The sequence below is a fragment of the Mobula hypostoma genome, chromosome 29 (genome assembly GCF_963921235.1).
Source record: "Mobula hypostoma chromosome 29, sMobHyp1.1, whole genome shotgun sequence".
In the NCBI taxonomy this organism is placed as follows: Eukaryota; Metazoa; Chordata; class Chondrichthyes; order Myliobatiformes; family Myliobatidae; genus Mobula; species Mobula hypostoma.
In genome coordinates, this window is record NC_086125.1 from 30,211,759 (window position 1) to 30,224,653 (window position 12,895).

At 46.0% G+C, this 12,895-nt stretch overlaps 1 protein-coding gene across 1 annotated transcript in view; it reads right to left on the reverse strand.

The window, feature by feature from the left end:
• The window catches only part of LOC134339298 (uncharacterized), a 96,636-nt gene that overhangs the window by 47,318 nt on the left and 36,423 nt on the right, over positions 1 to 12,895 (reverse strand). The window contains exons 9-14 of the mRNA XM_063035675.1: positions 12,152 to 12,283; positions 10,784 to 10,965; positions 9,636 to 9,800; positions 6,085 to 6,291; positions 4,749 to 4,984; positions 2,949 to 3,015 (exon numbers count right to left, since the gene is read on the reverse strand). Of these exons, the coding sequence (XP_062891745.1) occupies positions 2,949 to 3,015; positions 4,749 to 4,984; positions 6,085 to 6,291; positions 9,636 to 9,800; positions 10,784 to 10,965; positions 12,152 to 12,283 (989 nt within the window). The remainder of the gene's footprint in view (positions 1 to 2,948; positions 3,016 to 4,748; positions 4,985 to 6,084; positions 6,292 to 9,635; positions 9,801 to 10,783; positions 10,966 to 12,151; positions 12,284 to 12,895) is intronic.

Here is a 12,895-nt window from a genome sequence, read left to right on the forward strand (position 1 = left end):
GTGGAACATGGAACAGTACAGCACAGTACAGGCCATTTGGTCTACGACGTTGTGCCAACCCTTTAACCTACTCAGCTGAGCTGGATTGGGTGTTGTGCAATGATCCAGAGGTGATAAGAGAGGTTAAGGTCAAGGAACCCTGAGGGAACGGTGATCACAATATGATTGAGTTCACATTAAAATTTGAGAGGGAAAAAATAAAATCCGATGTGTCAGTATTTCAGTGGGATAAAGGAAATTACAATGGCATGAGAGGGGAACTGGCCGAAGTTGACTGGAAAGGAACATTTGCGGGAAAGACAGCAGAGCAGCAATGGCTGGAGTTTTTGCGAAAAACGAGGGAAGTGCAAGACAGATATATTCCAAATAAGAAGAAATTTTCAAAGGGAAGAAGGATACTACCATGGCTGACAAGTGAAGTCAGATCCAAAGTAAGTGTAAAAGAGAGGGCATACAAGCAAGCCAGAGCTAGTGGGAAGACAGAGGATTGGGGAGCTTTTAAAAACTTGCAGAAGGAAACTAGGAAGGTCATTCAGAAGGAAAAGATGAAATATGAGAGGAAGCTGGTGATAAGATCAAAGAAGATACTAAAAGATTTTTTAAGTATATAAAGGGTAGATACAGGACCAAAAGAAAATGACACTGGAGATATTGTAATGAGAGATGCAGAGATGGCAGAGGAACTGAATATGTATTTTGCATCAGTCTTCACAGTGGAAGACATCTGCAGTATACCAGACATTCAAGAGTGTCAGGGAAGTGAAGTTTGTGCAGTGAAAATTACGACTAGGAAGGTGCTCAGGAAACTTAATGGTCTGAGGGTGGATAAATCTCCTGGACCTGATGGAATGCACCCTCAGGTTCTGAAGGAAGTAGCTGGAGAGATTGAGGAGTCATTAACAATGATCTTTCCGATATCAATAGATTCTAGAACTGTACCGGATGACTGGAAAATTGCAAATGTTACTCCGCTATTTAAGAAAGGTGGGAGGCAGCAGAAAGGAAACTATAGACCTGTTAGCCTGATGTCAGTGGTTGGGAAGTTGTTGGAATCGATTGTTAGGGATGAGATTACAGAGTACCTGGAGGCACATGACAAGATAGGCCAAAGCCAGCATGATTTCCTGAAAGGAAAATCCTGCCTGACAAACCTACTGCAATTCTTTGAGGAAATTACAAGCAGTTTAATCAAAGGAGATGCAGTAGATGTGGTATGCTTGGATTTTCAGAAGGCCTTTGACAAAGTGCCATACATGAGGCTGCTTAGCAAGATAAAAGCCCATGGAATTACAGAGAAGTTACTAGCATGGGTGGAGCATTGGCTGATCAGCAGGAAACAGAGAGTGGGAATAAAGGGATCCTATTCTGGCTGGCTGCCGGTTACCAGTGGAGTTCCACAGGTGTCGATGTTGGAACTGCTGCTTTTTACAATGTATATCAATGATTTGGGCTACGGTATTAATGGATTTGTGTCTAAGTTTGCCGACGATACAAAGATAGGTGGAGGAGTGGGTAGTGTTGAGGAAACAGAGAGCCTGCAGAGAAACTTAGATAGTTTAGTGGAAAATGAAATACAATTTTGGAAAGTGTATGGTCACGCACTTTGGTGGAAGCAATAAATGGGCAGACTATTATTTAGATGGAGAGAGAATTCAAAATGCAGAGATGCAAAGGGACTTGGGAGCCCTTGTGCAAGATACCTTACAGGTTAACCTCCAGGTTGAGTCCATTGTGAAGAAGGCAATGTTGGCATTCATTTCTGGAGGTATAGAATATAAGAGAAGGGATGTGATGTTGAGGCTCTATAAGGCACCCGTAAGACCACACTTGGAGTATTGTGTGCAGTTTTGGGCTCCTTATTTTAGAAAGGATATACTGACATTGGAGAGGGTTCAGAGAAGATTCACAAGAATGATTCCAGGAATGAAAGGGCTACTGTATGAGGAACATCTGGCAGCTCTTGTGCTGTATTCCCTGGAGTTCAGGAGAATGAGGGGGGATCTCATAGAAACATTTCAAATGTTAAAAGACCTGAACAGATCAGATATGGCAAAGTTATTTCCCATGGTAGGGGATTCTAGGACAAGAGGGCATGACTTCAGGGTTGAAGGACGTCCTTTTAGAACAGAGATATGCAGAAATTACTTTAGTCAGAGGGTGGTAAATCTGTGGAATTTGTTCTCATGAGCGGCTGTGGAGGCCAAATCACTGGGTGTATTTAAGGCAGGGGTAGTTAGGTTCTTGATTAGCCAGGGCATCATAGGGTATGGGATGAAAGCAGGGGAGTAGGAATGACTGGAAGACTTGGGTCAGCCCATGATTGAATGGTGGAGTAGACTCAATGGGCCGTAAGGCCTATTTCTGCTCCTATACCTTGTGGTCTTACTTCAAGATCAATCTAATCCTTCCCTTTTTTTTTTACAAAGCTACAAAAAATTATTTACACAAAAATACACAAAATACAAACATCAAATATATACAAGACAGTAAACAAGTCCAAATTAAAATATGATTATTACTGTCTATAAAACAATCAATTTCCTGGGGTGCCCACTGTTCCCAGAAATCCCCCCTGTACCCATCGTGACCGCATGCTCCCTCTCCAATGAGCGAACGTATGCCCAGAAGGGGCAAGCAGTCGGCCCTGGCGCAACCCTCAGCTGTTCGCCATCTCCCTTCCCCTCCTTCACTCCCACATAGCCCTCTATCTTACTTTCATCCATGTGCCTATCTAAGAGTATCTTAAATGTCCCTAATGTGTCAGCCTCTACCACCACCCCTGGCAGGGCGATCGATGCACTCACGACTCTGTTTATCACTGTCAGTAAACCCTCCCTACCCATCATGCAGCCACAGGCTGGTGAGTGTGGGAAGTTGTACTGGACAGAATATTAGGTGTGTTTGTAGTCGGGATCAAATTTTCTGCCCAGGTATTTGAGGACGGTTACCAGGATGATGGCACAAATGGGCCCAATGAAACTCCATATTAGTCCTTTCTTGACCGACAGCCAACAGCTGAAACAGAAGACAGAGAAATGATTGGAGAGCCGTCATTAACGCAAGAACACAAGAACCTTCAAGCCTGTCCTGTTATTATATATGGCCATGGCTATCTGTCCCACCTCATCTTCTGTGTCAGCCCTCGGTCCCTCCATGGCCCTCTGTATCATACATTCTCATGTCCCACGTTCCCTGCTCTGACACCTTTATACCCAGACAATATGAAGATTGGTGGTGTTTGCAGATAATGTAGAAGACTGGCAATGGTTACAGCAGGATATATACTCTATATCAGTTGTAGATTTGTAGATTAAGAAATGGCAGATGGAGGTTAACCCAGCCAAATGTGATGTGTTTCTTTTTGGGAGATCAAACGTAAAGTGACATTATATAGTTAATGGCAAAACCCTTAAGAGTGTTGATATATAGAGGGGTCTAGGCATCAAAGTTCATAGCTCTCTGGATGTGGCTGCACAAGTCAATATGGAGCTGAGGAAGGCCTATGACATTCTTGTCTTTATTAGTGAAGGAATTGAGTCCAAGAGTCAAGAAGTTCTGTTGCAGCTTTACAAAACTCTGGTTAGGCCACATCTGGAGTATTACATTGATGTTGAGACTTTGGAGATGGTGCAGAAGAGGTTCACCAGGATTAGAGGGCACGTACTATGAGGAGAATTTGGACAAACTTGGATTGCTTTCTCTGGGGTTGTGGAGGTTGAGGAAGTTTATAAGATTGTGAGAGGGTTCGAGTAGATAGCTGGTATCTTTTTCCCAGGGATGAAATGCCTAATACCAGAGGGAGTGCAATTAAAGGTGAAAGGCTGTAGGTGGGGTAAGTTCTTTTATACACATTGAAAGTGGTGAGTGTTTTGAATGTGCTGCCGTGTGGTGGTGGAGGTAGATACGATAACCACAAGCAAGAAGATCTTAGATAGGCACATGAGTGAGCAGGGAATGGAAGGATAAAGACATTGGTTTAGTTGAGCATTTGATTACTAAGTTAGTTTGGCACAACATTGTATACCAAAGGGCCGATTCCTGTGCTGTTTTCTGTGTTCTACCCTACAGACTTGGCTGTGTCTAATTGTCCTTCTGCTGTCTAAAGATTTCCTTGTCTGTGCCACCGTACAGCTGATTGTTAATAATCTCCATCTCTCTCATTACATTCACAAACAACCAATGATATGTATCACAGGAAACCCCCAGTGGTCACAAGCCTTTGGCCACAAAGACATCATCAACACCAGCCTTTTATTCCTGACTTTGCACTAATTCCCTTTGCCTCTCCCTTGGATCTTGTGGACTTTATGACCTCATTGAAGGCCTCACTAAAATCTACATGGACCACTTCAACCCCTCCCCCTCCCCACCACTGGCCCTCTTCATTACCAATTCTAGGTTGGTCAGACACAACCCATCCCTGAGCCCATGTTGATTGTCTTTGATGACCTCCCCAAATGAAGGTTTAGGCTGAATTCCAATAATGAGACCATCAAAGTTGACTGGACTTCATCATCCAGTTCTTGGGCATCCCTCCTGTAGCCACAGAAGACTGAGATCTGACGTTGGAGCCTCTGGACTAATTTCACTTTGCTGAGGGGAACTGTTGATGCTAAGTTCCTCACTGGCTCTGGGAGTTTCCTGTTTCTGCCCCTCCTAGGATATGGTTTCAGTGAAAGTGTGAGGAGAAACCGAACACGCTGGGAGCAGATGAGGATCTGCCCTGGGTGACTTTGTTAGTTACTTACTACAGGGATGATCCATAACCAGCCGGGTAGGTTGCCGCGGAAACAATGACAATCACAGCAGGTACTCCGTATGCAAATGGGTACATGAAGCACCTAAGCACCTTGTGGACACCGGCATTGCTGATCCTCTGGAGGTTCCTGACTATGAGGTGGAGGTGAACGCCCTCTACACACATCCATGCACAGGCTACGAGGAACAGGTAGTGCAGACACCCTGCCACCAATGCACACACAACCTGAAGGACATAGCAGTTTAAGGTTAGCATGTTCTCTGGAACATTCCCCCCTGGATCCTCACATCACTTTTCTCACCCTCACCTTCATCCCAGGTGGGCTGCCAGGGATGAGGACAGAGTCAAGTCCCAGAAAGAGGGAACCACTGGGGCCAGTCAGAGGCCCTGGTTCCAGACTACCACCTGTTTCCAGCTACTGGGCCAATCGGAGGGCCTGGTGTCAACCACCAAACCAATCAGGGGCCAGCTTATAACTTGAAAAGATGCTGATTGGTTGGGGGCACTGACCAGCAGTTAAGGCCTCTTCCATTCTGCTCTCAGCTGTGGTTCCCATGGAACGGAACAGCCTGGGTCTTCTCAGCACTTTCCACCCTTCACCATGGCCCAAACGGCAGCTGGTATTCTCTGTTCTAACCAAGGAAGAGCTGTGGCCAACTTGTGCACAACCTCCCACAAATGGCCAACTGCATCCAGAGATGTTGATTAGGGGGTAAATTTTGGGCTGAGGGTACTGAGCATAATTTGTGTTGGTGTAACACACTGGTAAAAACACAAGACTCTCATCCATAGCCAACCCACACAATCGATTCCTCCTGTCCATCTCACTGGCTTTGAGGTCTTGATGCCCCTTCATTCATTCTTCCTTCATCAGGAGAGGGCTTTGTCTTTCACTAGGACCTCAGAGATCAAGCCATCTCCTACCAGTCGGGGGTGATGCCTTGGCCCCTTACTGTAGCCTGGAACTGTTTGTTGGTCAGTAATTGGTCACTATGATACAGACCATCTTGCCCAAGCAGCAGAGGTTTAGAGCATCGGAAGTGTCTCAGCCGGTAGAAAGACAGCCCAGGTACAATGGGACTTGAGCCCACAAACTTGAGGTAAGAGTATGCTGTGGTTAAAGTGATAGCAGGAACTGGCCTTCACAGAGGATGGATAAGAAAATGCACAGGGAAATGGGCAGTTTGGAAGCCATGTGTTTGAAGGCGCTAAGAGGCTTAATGGGCATATTTGAGGGAAGCTAATAAAGAAGGTTTGGGTAAATTGATGGATTTAACCAGAGCATTTGGGTGGATGAGTTGAGGGAAGGACTGGTGCCATCTCACCTTGCTGTTGGTCCTCTCTATCCCAAGCAGAAAGAGCAGTTCTCCCAGGAACATGCTGACACACAGGTTGATGTGGATGGTGATGTTGAAATTCTTTGTCTGGACGCAGAACAGGAATGTGGAGATGGCGAGGGCCAGGCACAAGAGAGATGTGGTCAGTCCGACTAGAGTTATCCAGCTGAGGGACTTATCATTGTCTTCCCACACCTGTCACACAGGAACGAACCAAAGGGTCATTGAAACACAATTCCTCCGTCATTCCCAGCACTACTGAGAGAGCCCAGTGACTCCCCCTCCCTTCCTGCACATCATCTTCTCTCCCAGTACACTCACCTCCACACACTCCCCAGGTTACACCGGATCAACAACATAGGGATGGAATATTGGAAAATAGTTAATTTAATTGGAAGAAGGGAACTTATGATATGATTAGGCAGGAACTTGGGGACGTAAATTTGGAATGGATGTTCTCAGGGAAATGCACAATAGAAATATGGAGATAGTTTAGGGAGCACTTGCATGGGGTTCTGGATAGGTTTGTCCCATTGAGGCAGAGAAATGATGGTAGGGTGAAGGGACTGTGGTTGACAAAAGATATGGAATATCTAGTCATATCTACATGTTTAGAAACAGAAAACTGACAGCAAAATACAGGCCCTTCCATCCATAAAGTTGTGCCGAACATGTCCTTACCTGAGAAATTACCTAGGGTTACCCATAGCCCTCTATTTTTCTGAGCTCCATATACCTGTTCAGGAGTCTATGAAAAGACCCTATCGTATTCGCCTCCTCCACTGTCGCCGGCAGCCTATTCCACGCATTCACCACTTTCTAGGTAAAAAACTTACCCCTGACATCTCCTCTGTACGTAAAGAATAGGAGATGACTCAAGTAAGGTAGGACTGATCATGGATAAAGGACCATAAGTTAAAGGAGCAGAATTAGGCCATTTGGCCCAGCGAGTCTGCTCTGAGTATTGGCCCAACTCCGACCCTGAGGCGCAGGAAGGCAAGCATTTCTTGCCCATCCACAGTTATCCCATGAAAAGGTGGGGGTGAGAAATTGTTCCAAACCCTTGCAGCCCTTCCGGGGAAAGTACTCTGTCAGAGGGAAGGGAGTTTGGCGGTCTAGACCCAGTGACAGTGGGGGACTTGCTGTTGTTACCCACTCAGGAAGGTGTGTCAGCTGGGGAATCTGCACGGGATATGTGAATGGGAAGATCAGAGGCATGGAAAGGATGGTGGGAGCAGTTGGGGGAGGGACTGGACCCCATGTTCCATTACATTTTAACCCCTGCACCTTCAGATCTGTGGTTCCACACAGGGCATGAACAAACCTGGCTCTTTCTCATTCAGGAGGCGGACTGTGTTGGTGACCCCTCCCTCGGCGGAGGGGGGGGGTTGCTGGAGAAGCAGCAGAGGAAATGTGAACTAAAGGGGGATGTCTTAGGGAGACTTGGCGGGTTGGGTAGCAGCTTTGGAGGGTGAAACAGTCTCTTCATCAAGGCTAAGGCCTGAGTGCTGGCTGATGATAGACTGAAAGACTTGTTTTTGTGCTGTCTGACCATGACTCTGACAGATAATGTCACCACAGCTGTTGCCTGATCTGCCACATGTTGATCCACTGCACTTTATGTTGTTATTCCAGATTCCCAGGAACCAGGGAATGGGGACAAACAGGGTTAAGGTGGGATCACACTCTGCTTGTCAGCTTCCTCCTTTTGTGGAAGGAGTGTGGGACTCAGTGAATGAGGCAGCTGAGACCAAGCAACTACAGCTCTGGATTGGTACACCACTCCAACATCCAGTCAGCCTGACTCAGGAGTGGGAAAGTTATTGGCAGGGATTCCAGGGGACCAGACGTCTGAGTAGTTAGATAATCATGGACCGATTAGGGATAGTCAGCATGTGTTAGTGCATGGTTGGTCATGTCTAACCAATCTTACAGAATTTTTCGAGGCAGTTATGAGGAAAATGGATGAAAGAAAGGCGATGGATGTTGTTTGCATAGACTTTAGCAAGGCATTTAACAAGGTCCCACATGGGAGGTTGGCCAAGGTGGTTCAGTCGCTCAGCATTCAAGATGAGGTAGTAAATTGGATCAGATATTGGCTTTGTGGGAGAAGCCAAAGGGTGGTTCTCTGACTGGAAGCCTGTGACTAGTGGTGTACTACTGCAGGGATCGGTGCTGGGTTTGTCATCTATGTCAAAGATCTGGATGATAATGTGGTTAAATGGATCAGTAATTTTGAGAATTACTCTAAGATTTGGGGTGTAGTGGACAGTGAAAAAGTCTATCATGGCCTGCAGCAGGATCTGGATCAGCTGGAAAAATGGGCTGAAAAATGGCAGATGGAATTTAATGAACACAAGTGTGAGGTTTTGCACTTTGGGGGACGGGGGCATTGAGGAGTGCGGCAGAACAAAGGGATCTAGGAATAATTTATTGAAAATGGCGTCACAGGTTGATAAGGCCGTAAAGAAAGCTTAGCACATTGGCCTTTGTTAATCAATGTATTGAGTGCAGGAGATGGGATGTTATGTGGAAATTGTTTAAGACATTGGTGAGGCCTAATTTGGAGTATTCTGTTCAATTTTGGTTGCCAGCCTACAGAAAATATGTAAATAAGGTTGAAAGAGTACAGAAAAAATTTACAAGGATGTTGCTGGGTCTGGAGGACCTGAGTTATATGGAAAGATTGAATAGGTTAGAATATATAAATTATGAGGTGTATATATAGGGTAAGTGCAAGCAGGCTTTTTCCACAGAGGTGGGTAGGACTACAACAAAAGGTCATGGGTTAAGGTGAAAGGTGAAATGTTTAAAGGGAACAGGAGGGGAAACTTCTTCACTCAGAGGGTTGTGAGAGTGTGGAATGAACTGCCAGCACAAGTTGTGCATGCGAGCTTGATTTCAAAATTTTAGAAAAGTTTGGATAGGTACATGGATGGTAGGGGTATGGAGGGCGATGGTCCCAGTACTGGTTGATAGGAGAAGGCTGGCTTGACTAGATTAGATGGGCCAAAGGGCCTGTTTCTGTGTTGTACTTTTCTATGACAATGACAAGGATTCCTGCCTCATACAGCACAAAGCATAGAACAGAAGAGCACAGGAACAGGCCCTGTCTGTGCTGACCAGGATGCCAGACTAACTAATTGTGTCTGCCAGACCCCACCATTCCCTACCCATTCACATGTTGGTCTAAAGTTCTGAAAAGCTGCTTCTGTGACTTGGAGTATAACTATGCCTGACTGGGAAAGCATGAGCGGACATGATCCCTGCGAACACTTGGATCCTGAGCAAGGGTCAGGAGTCCAGGAATGAAACCAGGTCACCACCTGCTACAGATTAATCAGAACAAAAATGAAAATTGTTCCTGCAATTGAGAGCATTGATGAAACATTGAATTTATTTGATTACTGGCAGCAATGTTAATGGTAAGAAACAATCAGTAGATAAATCTAGGTCCCTTCCGGATGAGTGGGATTATGCTGTCAGTTTTGATAACCTAGCCACTGTAGTAAACAGCAGTAAGTTTGCCATGATTGTACCTGACTGGTTGAGACGAGAATAGCAAAGCTGGAGAAATGGTGGCAGCCACAGGTAGTGTGTGTGTCGTTGGACTGAAAGACTTTACACCCTTCGGGTGACCAGTGACTAGCATGTCCGGAATGGTTCCAGTAAACGCAAAATATCCATCCATCCATCACCGGATCCTGCACAGGACACACATTCACAGCATCAAAGTTTGAGTTAATGTCACCTTCAACACCATGAAACTTCACAACGTCCTTCCCGAGGGTCTGGCCTAATGGAAGTGGACACTCAGTAGGTACACGAGGATGGGCTTAGGGAAGAAGCTAAAGGAGGCAAGGCTTGGGGAGGTGATCCCAGAATTTGGGGAGGAGTGAGCTGGAGACATGGATAGTAGCAGTGAGAAGGGGACGCGGGTGAAGTAAAGGTGACCCTGATTACCAGACCGCAGAGTCCCTAAAGAAGGGTGGGGCAATTGAGAGGAAGGCAAAAATAATTAAACCTGACCCGAGGGACGGGACAGTGTGTGGATTAGTGTATGGGTCGGTGGGTTAAGGTCAGTGCGTGGACAGGCATACTGGCCGGCCTGTGCTGGGTCAGCGTACAGGTCAGTGTGTGGAGCAGTGTACGGGTCAGAGTACTGTGCAAATGGGACAGTGCAAGTTCAGACTTGGGAATTTACACAAAATGATGGTGGGAATAAATAGTCAACATTTTGACCGAGACCATTCATCAGGACTGAAAGAGAAGGGGGAAGATGCCAGAATAAGGAGGTGGGGGGGGCGGGAGAGGAGAAGTATAAACTGGCAGCTGATAGGTAAGACTAGGTGCCAGGAAGTGGGTGGATGGCTATGAAGTGATTGAGAAGCTGGGAGAAGTAAGGGACTGAAGAAGATGGAATCTGACAGGAGAGGACTTGGGAACTGATGTGTGAATGACCTGAAACATTTGGAGTGTAATCTTGTGACAGTCCCCAGAGTTTGTGGTACCGTCCCGTCCCCTCGCACCACCTATCCACCTCTCAAGTGTCCAGAGTAGAACCCCGTGATGATCTAGAGTCTGTCATTCCGTCCTGTCTCCTTGTACCACCTACCCACCTCAGCGTGAGTAAAACCCTGGATCAGTTACCACAGCCTGTGGTACCATCCTTTCCTCTGGCACTCACCTCTGTGTGCCTCAGGGTGATGTTGACGCTCTCGGTGAAGTGCTGGTTCCTCTGGTTTCCGATAACAGCTGAGACCACCTCTGACCGCATCTGGAAGGGTCTCGATCTCCCCTCCTTGATAAATTCCCCTGACTGCAGAGACTTCAGCTCCTTGTAGGAGAGGAAGACAATAATGGCTGCTCCTGTATGAGAGAGGGGCAGAAGGCACAGAGTTGGTCAGTCAGCATTTGAGAGCAGAACCATCATCAACCAGCCAGCCCCAGGTCAGTGGGTCAGTGGTTTGTCTTCTCGGAGACCACTGATCTCCCGGAGACGGCCAGTTTTCACAAGGAAAGGTGCCACTCACTGACACAGTAACGAAAGCAAGCATCATTGTTCTCTGTAAACTGTGCGGGTGGGCGGCTGCACCGTAACTGAAATGCTCCCGTGCACATAGCCTTTGTTGCCGCACAGCTGGATTTGGATGCAGCAAGAAAAAGTGTACGAAACTTGAAAGATTTTCTTTGTTGTACTGTATTTCAGTACACCCATCAATTAATAAACAAAATCAAAAGAATGTGATTTTTCAATTTTCATTCTAAATATTCATAGTATTATTACAAGTTAAAGGTTAGAGGGAGAAGGCAGGAGAATGGTGTTGGGAGGGATAATAAATCAGCCATGATGGAATGATGGAGCAGATTTGATGGGCCAAATGGCCCAATTCTGCTCCTATATCTTATGGTCTTATGGCCTTAAAACCATTCCTGGGGGTTGATAAGTAGTGGAAACTGCCTCTGTGGATCCTGAATTCAAAAAGGGGTTGGAGGGATTTCTTCTCCTGACGAGTCATGATTATTCAGCATCTCTTCCCTAGAGAGTGCGAGGGAATTTAGAGATAGTCAGCGTCTAGTCCACTGTGGAGAGAGAGAGTTCTGGGCCACAGGAAGGGAGGTGCATCAGATCTGCTGACATGCACCAACCGCTGTACCGTGTCGGCACAGTGACATAAAGGTTAGCCAATTGCTTTACAGTGCTAGTGATCACTGATTGGGGTCCAATTCCAGCCACTGTCTATAAGGAGTTCATATCTTCTCTCCATGACCATGTGGGTTTCCTTCAGGTGCGCTGGTTTCCTCCCATATCCCAGACGTATGGGTTAAGTTGTGGACAGGTTATCTCGTTGCTGGAATCAAGTAGACGCTTGTGTGCTGCCCCTGCCACATCCTCGTACTCTCTCAGCTGTTGACACAAATGATGCATTTCGCTCTGTGTTTTGAGATACATACAAGAAATAAAGCTAGTCTTTATCTCTTTTATATCTTTATCAAAGGGCCGAGCAGCTGTTTCTGCTCATCCTTACGTTCAAGCAATGAGCTGACAATTTACCTGCTTTTTTATCGCCAACCACACTTGTTGCATAAACATCCAGCACATTTCCCTTTGCCAGGAGTGTTATTCTCTCGGGCGCCTTCGATTGAGAGCGTTGGTCACTCACCTGAACTATGCGCACGTCAAGACCTAGGATCCAAGAGAAACAAGTCATTCACTAGTGGGAAATGTGATGAGCTTCCTCTGTCTATAACTGTTGCAATCTAACCTAATGCCTCACTGTTGTGTTATACCACCATCTTTGTGGTCACCTGCTGGTGTGGCCCATCCTCTTCAAGGTTCAATGTGTTCAATATGTATTCAGAGATGTTCTTCTGCACACCACTGTTGTAATGTGTGGTTATTTGAGTTCCTGTCACCTTCCTGACAGATTGAACCAGTCTGGCCATTCTACTCTGACCCCTCTCTTTAACAATCCATTTTGCTCTCAGAACTGCCACTTACTGGATTTTTTTTTTTTTGCACCATTAGCTGTGAAGTTTAGAGACTGTTATGGGTGAAACTTTCCAGAGATCAGCAGTTTCTGAGATACTCAAACCACTCAGACTGGCACTAACAATCATTCCAAGGTCAAAGCCACTTGGATGATATTTCTTCCCCATTCTGATGTTTTGTCTGAACAACAACTGAACTGTTTGACCATGCCTGCATGCTTTTATGTATTGAGTTATTGCCATGTGATTGGCTGATTAGATATTTCCATTAATGAGAGGGCATACAGGTGTATCTAATAAAGTGGCC